The 19,657-nt window shown below is 40.0% G+C and overlaps 1 protein-coding gene and 1 long non-coding RNA gene across 16 annotated transcripts in view; both read left to right on the top strand.

The window, feature by feature from the left end:
- LOC117388844 (otolith matrix protein OMM-64-like) overlaps positions 1 to 19,657 on the top strand; it is a 61,205-nt gene that overhangs the window by 16,407 nt on the left and 25,141 nt on the right. For 4 of the 15 annotated variants that reach the window (XM_055230538.1, XM_055230532.1, XM_055230530.1 and 1 more), the window contains exons 11-16: positions 14,633 to 14,797; positions 15,367 to 15,576; positions 16,038 to 16,235; positions 16,532 to 16,696; positions 17,264 to 17,431; positions 18,050 to 18,259. The exons of 1 other annotated variant lie outside the window; for it this stretch is intronic. In XM_055230538.1, the coding sequence (XP_055086513.1) occupies positions 14,633 to 14,797; positions 15,367 to 15,576; positions 16,038 to 16,235; positions 16,532 to 16,696; positions 17,264 to 17,431; positions 18,050 to 18,259 (1,116 nt within the window). Of the gene's footprint in view, positions 1 to 14,632; positions 14,798 to 15,366; positions 15,577 to 16,037; positions 16,236 to 16,531; positions 16,697 to 17,263; positions 17,432 to 18,049; positions 18,260 to 18,464; positions 18,555 to 18,735; positions 18,910 to 19,204; positions 19,277 to 19,657 lie in introns of all 15 variants that reach the window. 10 more of the 15 variants (XM_055230540.1, XM_055230537.1, XM_055230542.1 and 7 more) reach the window with 6 other exon arrangements.
- Positions 9,457 to 9,708, top strand: LOC129457287 (uncharacterized). The gene is made up of 3 exons (XR_008649174.1): positions 9,457 to 9,471; positions 9,566 to 9,613; positions 9,682 to 9,708. It is a non-coding gene; the product is annotated as an uncharacterized LOC129457287 (long non-coding RNA).

Genomic DNA, 19,657 nt, shown 5'->3' with positions numbered 1-19,657 from the left:
AATGAGGGGCAGTAAACACTGAGGGCCAGTTGTCTGCTTCTAGTGATGAGGTCCACATCAGAGTAATACAACAACCCAAACATAAGAGATTCACCTGCCATGTACTGGCCATTATTGAAAATGTTTCTACTAAAGTATACATAGATGCTGGTTCAGACAGTTCACTGATTAGTGAAGCGTTTAGAATGTCCGTTCCCTCTTTGAGAACAAAAACTTTACAGCAACCTCAAGTTGTCCCTAGAGCTGCGACTGGACAACTTTGGCACTCTCTCAATGAACATGAGTGAAATGTTCACACACACACTGTCCAGGTAGTCAGAAATGTTGCACATGTTGCTGTTTTAGATTTGAAAGAAGGCATCCTCTAAGTGGGTAATTGTGCCAGGGTTCCACTTTTGTCCACCAGAGAAACAGCCCCTTGAGTAGCAGTGCCATTACTGTGACATCACTCCTTCTGCCTGCAATGTCACAAACGGCTGTTTTAGCTCAATTTCAACCGACTATTGGTGTGCCTGACTTGGATACCAACTATATATAGGTGTTATTGAACTAGGACCACCCAGCTCCCAGGGATTACTTACCACACATACCGTTGTTGCGGTCCAGGCAGGGATGACTTATGTTCCAACCAGTTTTGACCAGTTCAGAACGGCTGGCCGTAAACTAAAAGCAAGGAAATGTCAATTGGCTCAGACAGAATTGACACATCGATTAAAAAAAGGTGAACACTCACAGGGTGCGAGAGAGGTTAGGATGAGCTGTACATTGTCCTGCCGTGTTTGCCTATTTAAGCAAGGAAGACAGCAGGAAAATATATCAAATTAAATCTAACTGGAACCCACCATACCCACAGCCTTACCCCCTGGTGAGAACAATATATTTGGGTTACAATTTGTTGAACTCTGTGATATGGAGTGTTTTGAATGTTCTAGACACCATTGACCCAGTGAAGGTGAAAAGGGTGACAGTGGCACAGTGGTTAGAATGTTGGTCCCCCGACCTGAAGGTCGGAGGATCAAGTCCCGCACAGACCAAGTTCTGTCATTGTGTCCTTAAGCAAGACACTTCACTCACATTGCCTAGTATGAAAGTGGTGTGTGCACGAATGATAGGCGCAGATTAGCAGCCTTGCTTCTGTCAGTCTGCCCCAGGGTAGCTGTGGCTACAGCCAGCTGTGGCTACAACAGTAGAATGACTTATGACTATATGTAGCACTTTGAAAAGCGCATTACAAGTGTAAGCCATTATTATTATTATTAAATGGTCAAAGATAAGCAGAAAGCGCCACAGAGGACTGATTACTCGGCCAGGGCACAGAAAAGGGAGTGCTGGAGGGCTGAGCGGTAATGATGCAAGTCAAAGCTTGCGTCATTATGAGATTTACAAAGAAAAGATGCATATGTACAACCACAGTTTATGTAGAACAAGGGAGACATATAGTTCTGACATTATTTGAAATTGCAATGAGAACTTTTATGTCCTGTTAGCAACAGTAAATGGATTAACAAAGATCCACACACAGAGTGTGTGGATGCAAAACAACTTTCACCAGCTAAACTCTAAACAAAGAGAATGTGTCTGCAGTCACCTCCAGTATCTCTAAAACCTTCAAATCAGGCTAGAAATCTAGGGGTAATAATGGACTCAGACGTGAACTTTAACAGCCACATCAAATCAATAACATCTCCAGCTTTTTATCATCTAAACAATATTGCAAAAATCAGAGGTATAAAGTCAAAACCAGACTTGGAGAGACTTGTTTATTTGATTGGGACGGTGCATGTTAATGAACATACATGACAAAAGCACGAATGTAAACACGCCAGATTGTAGCCACATGGCTAATTTCCATCCGTAGTCCCACGGGTCAGGGTCACAGGGATCAAAAATACAACAACGATAAAATTTACATTAAACAATGATCAGGCCTTAAATACAATTTTCCAACCATACAATCTTACAATCTTAATCACTTATCCATGCATTTGTCTCTAGTAGTTTAGACGACTGTAACGGCCTGTTCACTGGCCTCTCCAAACGAGCACTAAGCAGCTCTACATCCAGAACACTGTTGTTCAGAATCAGAATCAGAATCCTTTTATTGCCATCATTTGTGAACACAGTTCGCAAACTAGGAACTTACTTCGGTGATAAAGTGCAACATAAAACACACTGAATAAATACAAATACAAATAAGGGCATGCACGAAGTTAAAAAAAGATATGCTTAAAAAAATCAAATAAAAAACTTAAAGCTAGAAAATATATACAACAGCAGCATCAGAACAACAGTGCAAACATGACTTAAAGTTACCGGTGTTATAAAGTGTCCAGTTTTGTGCAAATATTATAAAGATCCAGGATTAGACCCAGGACTAGACCCAGGAAGTACGAGCACATGTGTCCTGTGCTCAGGTCTCTGCACCGGCTCTTGTGGCTCAGAGAATAGACTTTAAAGCAGCTCTGCTTGTGAACAAGTCTCTCCATGGCCCAGCACCAAAGTACATCTCCCAAATGTTAGTGTCATATGAACCATCTCACACTCTGAGGACTTCAGGGACCGGCCACCTGCTGAGTCAGGACTAAACATGGGGATTGATGTGTGTGTGTGTTTACTTATGCATAATTGTCATTTCTGTTCAATTAATAGGGCGATTATTTGTTTTTTTGTTTTGAAATACTAAAACCAATACTGAAATAGTGTGCAGTTTTCTATTATTTGTGATCAAATTAAAAATGGAAATTTTAAAATATCTTTTATTTTCATTATTAATACGATAATCAGAATATATAAATACAATGAAGACCGGCAAAAAAAAGGTCTGTTTTTAATTTAAAAGGATGTGGTGATAGAAGGCCTCAATTACCATCAGTTGGTAATACCTCAACACAAGTGAAAGCTGCACATTAGACTCTCCACACATCCCAGGTTGGTAACATGGACCCAGGGGCTTCTCTCTACCTGCTCGCTTGCTTGGGTAATGTTTCTGCAAATGTCACCAAGAAGAGTAGTGCTGTTTGGGGACCAATAGCACCACTCTACGCCCGGGCCGGCCCTAGCTTTCAGGGGGCCCTAAGCTGAATTTGTCTCTGGGGCCCCCGACAGTGGATGCCTCCTGGCTCAGCTATTGATGATTCACATTTGACAACATTATGACTTTGCTGTCATCACCTTGATCAATTGTATTTGTGTTTATATGACAAACATCAAACTGAAAACATCCAGAATGTCACAACTACCAGAGTCAAAAGAACAGTAGACAAATATAAGGAGGCTCAAGATTTTTTTTATTCTAGACATTTTTTCTTCATTTCTGGTGGATTTTAATGTGTTCCAGTTGGTGACAGTGGGCTTAAATTTGTATTATAAAGGGTCCTTGTATTGGTGTAAACACATAGCTGCCCTCACCTCTGCCTGACTCAAAAACAAATGTAGGCAGCAGTAGACATTTTACTACTATAGGTATAAATCAAATGTAATTGTTTTAGAGGGATATTTAGGCTGCTGCAAGCTCTGTGTCCAATAAAACTTGATATATTATTTTCAATATAAATGTATGGGCTCTTGGGGGCCCTCCTTTAGCCTTGGGGCCCTAAACAGCTGCTTAGTCTGTTTATAGGCTGGGCCGGCCGTGATCTAAGCACACCCGGCACAGCTCCAAAGTCACCAAGAGCATCCACCTGGATCCCGGCAAAAGGCATTCAGATCCTGGCGTGTTTGGACTCTCCCATACGGTCCTAGATTTCGGGCATACAGTGCGGCTTAAAACAGAACAACCGTGTATCCAAACGTAACTGTGCCAGTGGTCTGTTTGGTGAGGGATGAAGCACATTGCGCCCGGGTCCTTTTGGCGAGAGCGTGCGTCTGAACATACAGGGGGTCTGGATGACTTTTCCGGGTTTAGAGAGGACGTGGTCACACCAGGGTCTAGATGGATGCTCTTAGCGGCTTTGGGCTGATGTGTCCACCCGCTCTTACAAACATATGTCCTGTGGTTGTGCGCAGCGGGCAATTCACTGAGCTCATATTTATTGCTGTATTATCTAAATAAACCCCGCCCTGTGTTTCCTGATGATCCAAAGTTCAAAGCACGACAGGTGCTCCTCCTGCTGCAGGTGTCCAGAGTCCTGTCTCTTCTTCCCTGAAATTTACGCACGGATCATAGAATCGCTTGTAATTTTACTTTATCTTTCTTCTGTGTTAACTTTATTTTGTAGTACTTGCATATTTTTTTAGACTGGATCGATCAGAGCTGGCAGTTTTGTCACCGTCCTTTCGGGTCAGAGTCCAGACCGTGCGCCATGGCTGCGTTGTGTTTCTACTTGTGGTTCATCGTGAAGTTAACTTTGGGTGAGTTTCGGATCTTCCCTGTCCTAAACATGGCAGAAGTAGGCGTGAGAATAATACTCTCATGAGAAAACGCTGTGGACAAATTTGTTTTCTGGGAGACTCTACTCGGGAAGTGTCCTAAAATTTGTCCCCTGATACGAAGGTTCTTTAATGGCTCAAAGAATGAGGTCAGATGACACCTGAATATACTAAATGACCAGGTTATTCCATCAATGGATTTTTTTTCTTCCCTGATGGCACGGACATATTCTAAGATGACAATGCCAGGATTCATCAAGCTCAAATAGTGAAAGAGTGGTTCAGGAGCATGAGACATCATTTTCACATCTTTGGGATGTGGAGAAGGCTTTGTGCAGCGTCAGACTCCACCATCATCAATGCAAGATCTTGGTGAAAAATTAATGCAACACTGGATGGAAATAAAGCTTGTGACATTGCAGAAACAATGCTACAGCGAATAAGTGATGTAATAAAAGCTAAAGGCGGAACAACCGAATGTGGACTGCCTTTAGCTTTGTGTGGCCTTTTTTCTTTTTCTTTTTTTTTTGCACAGGCAGTGTATTTAGACTAATGATAGTTGTAACTTAAGGCCTATGAGGCGCAGTGAAGAGTTTAACATAATATTTCTAGATAAAACAAATAAGACAATTAGTATTTGAAGAGTTCAGTTACAAAAACAGATAACTCTGTTAAAATTGACATCTTCTATAGTTTTTATCAATTAATATAATTTTTAGTGGATTTAATCAAAGAGGGAGGGAATAATATTTTGATAGCAGTAAAATACATTTGGCTTTTGAAAAGATAATACAGTCAACTGCAAGACTCCAGTGACGTTTTGAAATGGCATTTATGTGTTTTTGCAAATTAACTCTTTGTTGATTTTTTGTGATGTAACAGTTATAAGTTATTCATGTGTCCTGAAGGTTTACAGATACTAAAAGCGAAACTGAACTTAGATGAGTTGTAAGTTGTGAGTCATAATCTTTGCATATTCATGACAAAAATCCCTATCCCAATACAGAAGTATCTTATACAAAATGAACTATCTTGTAGTGATTATGTAATAATAATGTAATTATGCTGTTGTGCAGTTACAGGTCAGTCTGCGTATTACGTCCTTAAGGGCAGAGCGGCCGTCCTGACTCCAGCTCTGCCCAAACCCCCTGATGACATTCTGTGGAAGCACAATGGAGACAAAGTGATCATGTTTGATGGTGCAGAGGAGCAAGTGTTTGATCCATATAACAGCAGAGTAACTCTGGCCTGGGACACAGCCCAACTCACCATCGCAGATGTCAGATATGAAGACAGTGGAGAATATGAGCTGGACGCTATCATCAGTGAGAGGCTGTACCGCTCACCACATATGCTCAAGGTCCTAGGTCAGTAAAAGGCAATGGGAAAGACATAGAGTGATGCAAACTATTCAGATAGCTTTTATTATTTTCAGAGGTATTATTAACTTTTAATAATAGTTCTTAATACTTAAATTTTTCTCTTATCTTTACTTGTTATAAATGAATTTTGTTACTTGTTTGTTGTGTTGTTGATTAGACATGATGGTTGCCTAAAACATAAAGACACCATCAGTTTTTCTTCAAGTCAAATGTCCAGAAATAAAAATAAAAAATAATAATAATATATACAATTTAATGTATGATTATTGTTCATTTACTGATATTACTTTGTTCAGACGAGGTTTCCAAGCCAGTGATCAGATGTGAGATGAACGATGAGAACAGTAACAGTAACATTACTTCTGCGACACTGCACTGCTCTTCACCGTCTAATACTCCAGAAGCTCTGACGTTTATATGGAACCTGGAAGGTAAAAGTGAGCAGGGCCAAACTTTACCCATCGCCCTGGGCAACGAGCACGACGACATCATGTACAGCTGCACCGCAAATAACCACCTGCATGAAGAGACCAGCAGCTTCATGGCCAAAGACTGTTACACAGGTTGGCTCTCTCATAGAAACATGTGGATTTCATCACCTGATAGACTATGGATGGACTAATAGGGCTAAAATGTAAAAAAAAAAAAGTCTGATTTTAACATGTTTTCCATTTCCATCCATTCATTCTCTTCCGCTTATCCGGGGCTGCGTCGCGGGGGCAGCAGTCTAAGCAGGGACTCCCAGACTTCCCTCACCCCAGACACGTCCTCCAGCTCAAGGCGTTCCCAGCCCAGCTGAGAGACATAGTCCCTCGAGCATGTCTGGGTGTTCCCCGGGGCCTCCTCCCGGTGGGATATGCCGAAAACACCTCCCTAGGGAGGCATCCAGGAGGCATCCTGAACAGATGCCCGAGCCACCTCAGCTGGCTCCTCTCGATGTGTAGGAGCAGCGGCTCTACTCCGAACTCCGTGTTACCGAGCTCCTCACCCTATCCCTAAGGGTGCGGCTGGCCACGCTATGGAGGAAACCCATTTCGGCCGCTTGTATCCGCGATGTTTTCCTTTCGGTCATTACCCAGAGCTCATGACCATAGGTGAGGGTAGGAACGTCGATTGACCGGTAAATCGAGAGCTTTACCTTGCGACTCAGCTCCTTCTTTACCAAAACGGACCCATACAGCGACCGCATCACTGCAGGCGCTGCACCGATCCGCCTGTCAAGCTCATGCTCCATCCTTCCCTCACTCGTGAACAAGACCCCGAGATATTTGAACTCCTCCACTTGAGGCAAAGGCTCTTTACCCACCCAAAGAGGGCAAGCCACCTTTTTCCGGTCGAAAACCATGGCCTTGGCTTTGGAGGAGCTGATTCTCATCCCAGCTGCTTCATACTCGACTCCAAACCGCCCCAGTGCCGCGGGTCCTGGCTCGATGAAGCCATCAGGAGAACATCATCTGCAAACAGCAGAGATGAGATCATGTGGTTCCCAAACCAGACCCCCTCCAGCCCCTGACTGCACCTAGAAATTCTGTCCATAAATATAATGAACAGAACCGGTGACAAAGGGCAGCCCTGGCGGAGTCCAACATGCACTGGGAACAGGTCTGACTTACTGACGACAAGGCGAACACAGCTCCTGCTCTGGTCATACAGGGACCGGACAGCCCTTAGCAAAGAGCCCTGGACCCCATACTCCTGGAGCACCCCCCAAAGGACACCACAAGGGACACGGTCGAAGGCCTTCTCCAGGTCCACAAAACACATGTGGATTGGTTGGGCAAACTCCCATGGACTCTTGAGGACCCGATGGAGAGTATAGAGCTAGTCCAGTGTTCCACGACCAAGACGAAAACCACACTGCTCCTCCTGGATCCGAGGTTCGACTATCGGTCGGATTCTCCTCTCCAGTACCCTGGAATAGACCTTACAGGGAAGGTTGAGGAGTGTGATTCCCCTGTAACTGGAACACACCCTCCAGTGCCCCTTCTTATATAGAGGGACCACCACCCCAGTCTGCCAGTCCAATGGTACTGTCCCCGACCGCCACGCGATGTTGCAGAGACATGTCAGGCAAGACAGTCCCACCACATCCAGAGATTTGAAGCACTCGGGATGGATCTTGTCCACCCCCGGAGCCTTGCCATCGAGGACCTTGCCAAACAACTTGGTGACCTCAGCCAGGGTGATGGATGAGTCCGCCTCCGGGTTCCCAGTCTCTGCTTCCTCCTTGGAAGACGTGACAGAGCGATTGATGAGATCCTCAAAGTATTCCTTCCACCGCCCAACAACATCCTCAGTTAAGGTCAGCAGATCTCCACCCGCACTGTAAACAGTGTTGGTTTGCTAGAATTTCTTTGAGGCCATTCCGGGTTCGGGGATTGCTGCCACGGCAAGCACCGCAGACCTTACAACCACAGTTACGACCGGCCACATCGACAATAGAGGTGGAGAACATGGCCCACTTGGAGTTCATGTCCCCAGCCTCCCCTGGGATCAGGGAGAAGTTCTTCCAGAGGAGTGAGTTGAAGACCCCTTTGACAGAAGGCTCCCCCAGGCATTTCCAACAGACCCTTATGATACGCTTGGGCCTGCCAGGTCTGTCCGGCTTCCTACTCCACCAGCGGATCCAACTCACCACCAGGTTGATCGGTTGACAGCTCTACCCCTCTCTTCACCTGAGTGTCCAAGACACGTGGCCTGAAGTCAGATGGCACAACCTCCATCATCATCGACCTCCGACCTAGAGTGTCCTGGTGCCACATGCACTGATGGATGCCCTTGTGCTCGAATATGGTGTTTGTTATGGACAAACTGTGACTAGCACAGAAGTCCAATAACAGAACACCACTCGAGTTCAGATCGAGGAAGCCGTTCTTCCCAATCACGCCCCTCCAGGTGTCACTGTTGTTACCCTCATGGGCACTGAAGTCCCCCAGGAGAACAACGGAGTACCCGGTCGGTGCACTGTCTAGTGCCCCTCCCAGGGACTCCAAGAAGGCCGGGTACTCTGCACTGCTGTTTGGCCCGTAGGCCGCCACAACAGTGAGAGACATGTCCCCGACCTGACGGTGCAGAGACGTGACCCTCTCGTTCACCGGGGTGAGCCCCAACACGAGGTGGCTGAGCTGTGGGGCAATGAGCAAGCCCACACCAGCTCGCCGCTGCTCCCCGCGGGCAACGCCAGAGAAATGGAGAGTCCAGCCCCTCTCAAGGAGTTGGGTTCCAGAAACCAAGCTGTGTGTGGAGGCAAGGCCGACTATATCTAGTCGGTAACTCTCAACCTCTTGCACAGGATTTGGCTCCTTCCCCCCCACCGAGGTGACATTCCATGTCCCCAGAGCCAGTCTCCACGTCCGGAGATCCGGTCGTCAAGGCCCCCGCCTTCGACTGCCACCCAGATCTCTCTGCACCAGCCCCTTTTGGATCCTCTCGTGGGTGGTGGGTCCATGTGTTTTTCTTTTAATTATTTTCTCTTTGCTTGGCCTTGTTTGTCCTTTCCTAGTTTAATCTAGTTTTACCAGGAAAACATTTAGTTTAAGTATGTGTCAAAATGTGCACTTAATATATTACACTTTTTCATATACTGCAGTTTTGCTTTATTTTGCAGAAAGAACTTCTGAGCCTGTGAACATAGTTGTACCTATTGTCATTGGCATTACTTTCCTAATTCTGTTCACATTTTGCGTTGTTTCCATCATATTTCGGCATCGAATAAAAAAAGGTACTTCTTATTTTTGTTAACCAATGACCAAATCATTTTAATCAACATGTAAAGTCAAGTTAAGTCATTATTGTTTTGCCTTAATTTTGTTTAGCGTGTTCAAAAATGGGGAAGAATGACGACTTGGAGCTAAATGGAGCAGGTTGGTTCTGATGACTTAAAATGTTCTGATTTACCAAACATTTCCTTAAACATAATTGTGTTTTTCAGATTTTTCTCTATTGACAAAGCGAAATGAGTCTGACAAAAAAAGTGAACGTGATCCATTAATAGCAAGTAAAGGAAGGCAGGAAACTATGTTATCATCACAAAGACTTCCTCAGCAACAACATGGGACAGAAGTGCCACGAGGTAAAGAGGCAAAGATGTTGTATACATCGTAAAGTAATTTGGTAATTTTTATAAAATTTCATACCAGTAATGTAGGTGTTACATAAATATGAAAGACATCCTGAATGAGATCAAGACAATAGTAAAAGTAAAAAAAAAAAGATTCAATACATTTATATATTTTATACTCTCTGTCCCTAGGAAAGGTCGAGGATATACGTAAAAAATTTGAAAATCCTGAAAATCCAGATTCAGTCCCAGGTCAGTCATTTTGCCACTGCCAACTTCCACTATCAGTGTTGAGTCTGTAATAACATGAGCTGGATAATCCTGATGTTCACAGGTAAAAGAAATGACACTGGTGGAAAAGCCACATCTGCATCTGCATCTCTGAACAGCAGTGTGCAAAAGCCAGAACCAGACCCAGGACACATGGCTTCAGGAGGAGACATGGACGTACAACATGAAGAACTTAAGAATGTTCCTACAACAGAGGAAGCTGGAGATACACACTCTGATGAGTCTGCTTCACAAACACCAGGTTAGAGAATTAAGGACATGCACATACAATCTTATCTTACAATGAAGATGTAACAGACATTTTTTGTAAATTTGTCAACAGAATCGCAGTATCAAAGTAGTGAGACTCAAGATAACCATGATATTAAACCTACACCATCAGAGCAGAGGAGCAGTGAGCAGACAGAACCAGAGGAACAGTCAGACGAGCATCACAAAGACCAGGATGAGGAGAAGAAAAAGGAAGAGGCTGGTTCTTCAGAACAAACAGGTTTGTGTCCTGAGTTCTTTTTATATCCAGTTTTATTTCCAATGATACTGCAGCACACATGTGACCTCTGAAATATTGTGAGAAGAAAACCTGAGTGAGTTAATTGTTTTATTGTATTTTAGTGCACATTTATTTAAGAAATATTATTTTACCACCTACAAATAAAAGGCAGACTGATTTAAATGTAACAAACCCAGACTGTACAGTGAACAATGATCCACTGAAAGACCCCAGAGATGTGTCTGTTTCAAACCAAACCCTAACCCTAACCACAGCTCCTGATCATCCAGGTCTGAGCATTAACTTACTTTATTTTTGTGATGTGATGTGTGTTACAAACCTACTAATTATGTGTTATCTAAGTCAGTTTTTAGACTGTCAGGTAAACAAAACATAAATATCAGCTATTTAAAAGACGTTTAAAATGAATCACTTATTAAAATAGTAATTTCTTTAAATTCTAGTTGCAGAGTCGTCTCAGTCCTCTCCTCAGAGCAGTGGATCTGCTGTTGATCCAGTTCAACCAAGGAGCAAAGAACAGATTAATCCTGATGCAGACTTGAATACAGACCAGGTGAAAACTGATCCTCTGAGTGAAGATCCTTCAAACCATGAAGGACAGTTAAAGGATTCACAGATGTCTCCTGTATCAGGTATGACATGACATGTTTTTGTCCGTTTTTTTTAAGTTTTAATTACACGCAATATACAAATATATTCAAATTTTGCATATCTCCAAAACATCAACTGTGGTGTTATACATTTTTCAGTTTACTATTCAGTGCATTTTTTTCAATATGTCCCACATCTAAATACAATCACTAAATGATTACACCTGCTTACACAACCTGTTTATGTATTTGAGTGCATGTCTGAGCTCATTCAATAAAACAATATAAAGGGCACTGATAATGATGAAGCTGTGGTTCTGTTCATTTTGTTTGCAGAAACCAGTGAAGCTCCAGAACCAGGCGAGGACCAAACTCCACCCTCTGACTCCAGTGATGAAGAGGACAAAGATCATGACGAGTCCAACACAGAGAAACAGACACAAGACTCACCCAGCAAGTCATCTGAAAATAATGTAGAGAAAACGGCCACTGAAGAATCAGGTATTTAAGCAAAAACCTAATGCACTGTCAAAACTGAATAACTGAATATTGTTTGCATTGTCCTTCCTTGATTCTTTTCTGATCGTTTTAATTTTTTCTTTCCTGTTTTTCATTTTGCATGTTTTAAAAAGGAGCAGAATAATGACTTTTGTGATTTACTCAACATTTTATTATCTGTGAGATTACTTTTAGTTCCCGAGTTCTTTTCTATACAATACAATACTATTGCCTAGAAACTTGTCACAATAAAGAACACTGAGGAAAATCATTTTTCCCAATTGCACAAAGTAAATGTATAAAATTAATGCAACAGACATTATGAATTAGCTCAAGGAGACAACAGTAACTCACAAATGAAAAATAGATTCAGTGTAAACAATTTGTTTTTAGAAAACGTCAAGGTTCTATGTCATAAAACTGAAAATTGTAAAAATGCAGAGACACTCCCAGCTCAGTTATTTTGTCACTCCCAACTTCCACTGTCAACACAGAATATTGTAATAACATGATTTGGAAAATTAATAGATAATCCTGAGGACAAAGTATTGTCTGTACATTTGTCAACAGAATCACCGTCTTCAAGCAGCAAGTCTCAAGATGACCACAAGAAAAACTCTACACCATCAGAGCAGAGGAGCAGTGAGCAGACAGAATCAGAGAAACAGCCAAACGAGCATCACAAAGAGCAGGATGAGGAGAAGAAAGATCAAGAGGCTGGTGAACCAAGGAGCAAAGAACAGAACGATCCCAATGCAGGTAATGCAGACTTAAACACAGACCAGGTGCAAAATGATCATCTGAACAAAGATCCTTCAAACCATGAAGGACAGTTAAAGGATTCACAGATGTCTCTTGTATCAGGTATGACATGAGACGTTTCTGTCTGTTTTATAATAGTTTTAATTACAGACAATATACTAATATATTCTAATTTTGCATATCTCCAAAACAGCAACTGTGGTGTTATACATTTTTCAGTTTACTATTCAGTGCATTTTTTTCAATATGTCCCAAATCTAAATACAACCACTAAATGATCACACCTGCTTACACAACCTGTTTATGTATGTCTCCAGGACCAGGCGAGGACCCAACTCCACCCTCTGAGTCCAGTGATGAAGAGGACAAAGGTCCTGACGAGTCCAACACAGAGAAACAGACACAAGACTCACCCAGCAAGTCATCTGAAAATAATGTAGAGAAAACGGCCACTGAAGAATCAGGTATTTAAGCAAAAACCTAATGCACTGTCAAAACTGAATAACTGAATATTGTTTTCATTTTCCTTCCTTGATTCTTTTCTGATCGTTTTAATTTTTTCTTTCCTGTTTTTCATTTTGCATGTTTTAAAAAGGAGCAGAATAATGACTTTTGTGATTTACTCAACATTTTATTATCTGTGAGATTACTTTTTGTTCCCGAGTTCTTTTCTATACAATACAATACTATTGCCTAGAAACTTGTCCCTATAAAGAACACTGAGGAAAATCATTTTTCCCAATTGCACAAAGTAAATGTATAAAATTAATGCAACAGACATTATGAATGAGCTCAAGGAGACAACAGTAACTCACAAATGAAAAATAGATTCAGTGTAAACAATTTGTTTTTAGAAAACGTCAAGGTTCTATGTCATAAAACTGAAAATTGTAAAAATGCAGAGACACTCCCAGCTCAGTTATTTTGTCACTGCCAACTTCCACTGTCAACACAGAATATTGTAATAACATGAGATGGAGAATTAATAGATAATCCTGAGGACAAGGCATTGTTTGTAAATTTGTCAACAGAATCACAGTCTTCAAGCAGTGAGCCTCAAGATGACCACAAGAAAAACTCTACACCATCAGACCAGAGGAGCAGTGAGCAGACAGAACCAGGGAAACAGTCAGACGAGCATCACAAAGACGAAGAGGCTGGTTCTTCAGAGTCTGTTCAGACAGTATCAAATGAGTCCACCAAAACTCCAGAACAAACAGGTTTGTGTCCTGAGTTCGTTTTACATCCGGTTTTATTTCCAGTGATACTGCAGCACATATGTAACCTCTGAAGTATTATAAGAAGAAAACCTGAGTGGGTTAATTGTTTTGTTGTATTTTAGTGCAGATTTTTTAAGTAATATTATTTTACCACCTACAAATAAAAGGCAAACTGATTTAAATGTAACAAACCCAGACTGTACAGTGAACAATGATCCACTGAAAAACCCCAGAGATGTGTCTGTTTCAAACCAAACCCTAACCCTAACCACAGCTCCTGATCATCCAGGTCTGAGCATTAACTTACTTTATTTTTGTGATGTGTGTTACAAACCTACTAATTATGTGTTATGTAAGTTAGTTTTTAGACTGTCAGGTAAACAAAACATAAATATCAGCTATTTAAAAGACGTTTAAAATGAATCACTTATTAAAATAGTAATTTCTTTAAATTCTAGTTGCAGAGTCGTCTCAGTCCTCTCCTCAGAGCAGTGGATCTGCTGTTGGTCCAGTTCAACCAAGGAGCAAAGAACAGAATGATCCCAATGCAGATAATGCAGACTTAAACACAGACCAAGTGCAAAATGATCATCTGAACAAAGATCCTTCAAAACATGAAGGACAGTTAAAGGATTCACAGATGTCTCCTGTATCAGGTATGACATGAAATGTTTCTATCTGTTTTATAATAGTTTTAAATACAGACAATATACTAATATATTCTAATTTTGCATATCTCCAAAACATCAACTGTGGTGTTATACATTTTTCAGTTTACTATTCAGTGCATTTTTTTCAATATGTCCCACATCTAAATACAATCACTAAATGATCACACCTGCTTACACAACCTGTTTATGTATTTGAGTGCATGTCTGAGCTCATTCAATAAAACAATATAAAGGGCTCTGATAATGATGAAGCTGTGGTTCTGTTCATTTTGTTTGCAGAAACCAGTGAAGCTCCAGAACCAGGCAAGGACCAAACTCCACCCTCTGACTCCAGTGATGAAGAGGACAAAGGTCATGACGAGTCCAACACAGAGAAACAGACACAAGACTCACCCAGCAAGTCATCTGAAAATAATGTAGAGAAAACATTCACTGAAGAAACAGGTATTTAAGCAAAAACCTAATGCACTGTCAAAACTGAATAACTGAATATTGTTTTCATTTTCCTTCCTTGATTCTTTTCTGATCGTTTTAATTTTTTCTTTCCTGTTTTTCATTTTGCATGTTTTAAAAAGGAGCAGAATAATGACTTTTGTGATTTACTCAACATTTTATTATCTGTGAGATTACTTTTAGTTCCCGAGTTCTTTTCTATACAATACAATACTATTGCCTAGAAACTTGTCACAATAAAGAACACTGAGGAAAATCATTTTTCCCAATTGCACAAAGTAAATGTATAAAATTAATGCAACAGACATTATGAATGAGCTCAAGGAGACAACAGTAACTCACAAATGAAAAAAAAGATTCAGTTGTAAACAATTTGTTTTTAGGAAACGTCAAGGTTCTATGTCATAAAACTGAAAATTGTGAAAATGCAGAGACACTCCCAGCTCAGTTATTTTGTCACTTCCAACTTCCACTGTCAACACAGAATACTGTAATAACATGAGCTGGAAAATTAATAGATAATCCTGAGGACAAGGTATTGTTTGTAAATTTGTCAACAGAATCACCGTCTTCAAGCAGCGAGCCTCAAGATGACCACAAGAAAAACTCTACACCATCAGAGCAGAGGAGCAGTGAGCAGACAGAACCAGGGAAACAGTCAGACGAGCATCACAAAGACCAGGATGAGGAGAAGAAAGAGGAAGAGGCTGGTTCTTCCGTCTCTATTCAGACAGATTCAAATGAGTCCACCAAGACTCCAGAACAAACAGGTTTGTGTCCTGAGTTCTTTTTACATCCGGTTTTATTTCCAATGATACTGCAGCACACATGTGACCTCTGAAATATTATAAGAAGAAAACCTGAGTGAGTTAATTATTTTATTGTATTTTAGTGCAGATTTTTAAAGTAATATTATTTTACCACCTACAAATAAAAGGCAGACTGATTTAAATGTAACAAACCCAGACTGTACAGTGAACAATGATCCACTGAAAGACCCCAGAGATGTCTGTTTCAAACCAAACCCTTACCCTATTCACAGCTCCAGATCATCCAGGTCTGAGCATTAACTTACTTTATTTTTGTCATGTGATGTGTTTTACAAACCTACTAATTATGTGTTATCTAAGTCAGTTTTTATACTGTCAAGTAAACAAAACATAAATATCAGCTATTTAAAAGACGTTTAAAATGAATCACTTATTAAAATAGTAATTTCTTTAAATTCTAGTTGCAGAGTCGCCTCAGTCCTCTCCTCAGAGCAGTGGATCTGCTGTTGGTCCAGTTCAACCAAGGAGCAAAGAACAGATTAATCCTGATGCAGATAATGCAGACTTAAACACAGACCAGGTGAAAACTGACCCTCTGAGTGATGATCCTTCAAACCACGAAGGACAGTTAAAGGATTCACAGATGTCTCCTGTATCAGGTATGACATGAGACGTTTCTGTCTGTTTTATAATAGTTTTAATTACAGACAATATACTAATATATATTCAAATTTTGCATATCTCCGAAACATCAACTGTGGTGTTATACATTTTTCAGTTTACTATTCAGTGCATTTTTTTCAATATGTCCCACATCTAAATACAATCACTAAATGATCACACCTGCTTACACAACCTGTTTATGTATTTGAGTGCATGTCTGAGCTCATTCAATAAAACAATATAAAGGGCTCTGTTAATGATGAAGCTGTGGTTCTGTTCATTTTGTTTGCAGAAACCAGTGAAGCTCCAGAACCAGACAAGGACCAAACTCCACCCTCTGACTCCAGTGATGTAGAGGACAAAGATCATGACGAGTCCAACACAGAGAAACAGACACAAGACTCACCCAGCAAGTCATCTGAAAATAATGTAGAGAAAACGGCCACTGAAGAATCAGGTATTTAAGCAAAAACCTAATGCACTGTCAAAACTGAATAACTGAATATTGTTTTCATTTTCCTTCCTTGATTCTTTTCTGATCGTTTTAATTTTTTCTTTCCTGTTTTTCATTTTGCATGTTTTAAAAAGGAGCAGAATAATGACTTTTGTGATTTACTCAACATTTTATTATCTGTGAGATTACTTTTTGTTCCCGAGTTCTTTTCTATACAATACAATACTATTGCCTAGAAACTTGTCACAATAAAGAACACTGAGGAAAATCATTTTTCCCAATAGCACAAAGTAAATGTATAAAATTAATGCAACAGACATTATGAATGAGCTCAAGGAGACAACAGTAACTCACAAATGAAAAATAGATTCAGTGTAAACAATTTGTTTTTAGGAAACGTCAAGGTTCTATGTCATAAAACTGAAAATTGTAAAAATGCAGAAACACTCCCAGCTCAGTTATTTTGTCACTTCCAACTTCCCCTATCAACACAGAATACTGTAATAACATAAGCTGGAGAATTAATAGATAATCCTGAGGACAAGGCATTGTTTGTAAATTTGTCAACAGAATCACCGTCTTCAAGCAGCGAGCCTCAAGATGACCACAAGAAAAACTCTACACCATCAGAGCAGAGGAGCAGTGAGCAGACAGAACCAGAGAAACAGCCAGACGAGCATCACAAAGACCAGGATGAGGAGAAGAAAGAGGAAGAGGCTGGTTCTTCAGAACAAACGGGTTTGTGTCCTGAGTTCTTTTTATATCCAGTTTTATTTCCAATGATACTGCAGCACATATGTAACCTCTGAAATATTGTGAGAAGAAATATATATATATAGATATAGAAATTATATATACATTTTTCTCCCCAAATTAATTTCTAGTGCAAAATAGAGCTGAAGCTGACAAAAGGATGAAACCACCAACATACTACATACCATACTATTGCCTCAGTAAGAAAGAAACCTCTCACACTAAAGAACACTGAGGAAAACATCTTTTTTTTAAAAAGTATATGTATGTATGTATATATATATATATATATATATATATATATATATATATTATCATAAGACATTATGAATGAGCTCAAAGTACCAATACTTTGAATGAGCTCAAAGTACCAATAATAACTCAAAAATAAATAAAAAATCAGTATACACAATTTCTTTTTTTTATTATACATCAAGCATGTATGTAAAACTGTTGAACATTTTGAAAATGCAGAAACACTCCCAGTTCAGTTATTTTGTCACTACCATCTTCCACTGTCAACACAGAATACTGTAATAACATGAGCTGGAGAATTAATAGATAATCCTGAGGACAAAACATTGTTTGTAAATTTGTCAACAGAATCACAGTCTCCAAACAGTGAGACTCAAGATAACCACGATATTAAACCTACACCATCAGAGCAAAGGAGCAGTGAGCAGACAGGACCAGAAGAACAGTCAGATGAACATCACAAAGACCAGGATGAGGAGAAGAAAAAGGAAGAGGCTGGTTCTTCCGTCTCTATTCAGACAGATTCAAATGAGTCCACCAAGACTCCAGAACAAACAGGTTTGTGTCCTGAGTTCTTTTTACATCCAGTTTTATTTACAATGTTTCTGAAACACACATCTAACTTCTGAAATGTTACAACAAGAAAATCCGAGTGAGTTCATTGTTTTATTGTATTTTAGTGCAAATTTGATCTAATTTATTTGTGTAGAGTCCATGTCATGTATGTCACTACTCCTGAGAAAATGTTTGTGTGCTGTTTCAGTATCACAGACACAACCTGCATCAGCTGAATCTGAGGACAAAAAAAAGGTGGATAGTGAAGACACGGACAGCATGGACAATAATCTGCAAGGTATGTGTCATCATTCTTTACGATCCTTGTATTTTAAAAACAAATTGTATCACACATGTCTAACTATGATTTTTTTTTTTTTTTTTTTTTTTTTTTACCTCTATAACTGATTAAAGTGCCATTCTTTATGCTGTGTCTGTTGTTAATGGTGAAGTTGTGGTTCTGTTAATGTTGTTAACAGAAACTTCTGAAACCAGTGAAGCTCCAGAACGAGGCGAGGACCAAACTCCACCCTCTGAGTCCAGTGATGAAGAGGACAAAGGTCATGACAAGACCAACACAGAGAAACAGACACAAGACTCACCCAGCAAGTCATCTGAAAATAATGTAGAGAAAACGGCCACTGAAGAAACAGGTATTTAAGCAAAAACCTAATGCACTGTCAAAATAAACATGCAATAATTATGATTTCTTTAAAATAGTGTTTTTTAAAATACTACATTCCCTTCTGTATTATGTTTGAAATGATGACCACGATGATGAAATGAGATCTCCAAAAGATCAGTTGTGATATTATAGATTTTTCACTATATTATTCTGTATATTTTTTCAATATTTCCCACCTCTAAATACAAACACTGTTGATTCACTTAACTTAATATTGTTTGCATTGTCCTACCTTGATTCTTTCCTGATCGTCGTGAACACAGAGCAACAGAAAAAGGACTCACCCAGCAAGTCATCTGAAAAAAATGGAGAGAACACGGCCAATGAAGAAACAGGTATTAATCTGTAAACCTAACACACTGTCAAAATAAACGTGCAATAATTATGCTGTATTCCTTTCTGTAATATGCTTTAAATAACTTTTATTGTGTTATTAATTCCATAATGGAGACAATTATTAAGGATAGCTACTATAAATTAGTCATAAAAAGTGATTGTTAGTGTAACTCTTGGATGAACAGTTAAACTAAGCAACAATCTTATGAAGCCTGTAATCTTTTCCCTGCAATGGGCCATTTAAAAAACATTTCCTGACACACCTCATATTAATATATCAATTCAGTTTTATAGGAGACATTGATTATTTGATGAAGTCTCACTAGTTTCTTAGATACTCTTAGATAAATTTTATTATTTCTTTACCATTTTTTGGGTCA

This window comes from Periophthalmus magnuspinnatus, chromosome 21 (genome assembly GCF_009829125.3).
Source record: "Periophthalmus magnuspinnatus isolate fPerMag1 chromosome 21, fPerMag1.2.pri, whole genome shotgun sequence".
In the NCBI taxonomy this organism is placed as follows: Eukaryota; Metazoa; Chordata; class Actinopteri; order Gobiiformes; family Gobiidae; genus Periophthalmus; species Periophthalmus magnuspinnatus.
This window is presented reverse-complemented; position numbering and strand designations above follow the sequence as displayed.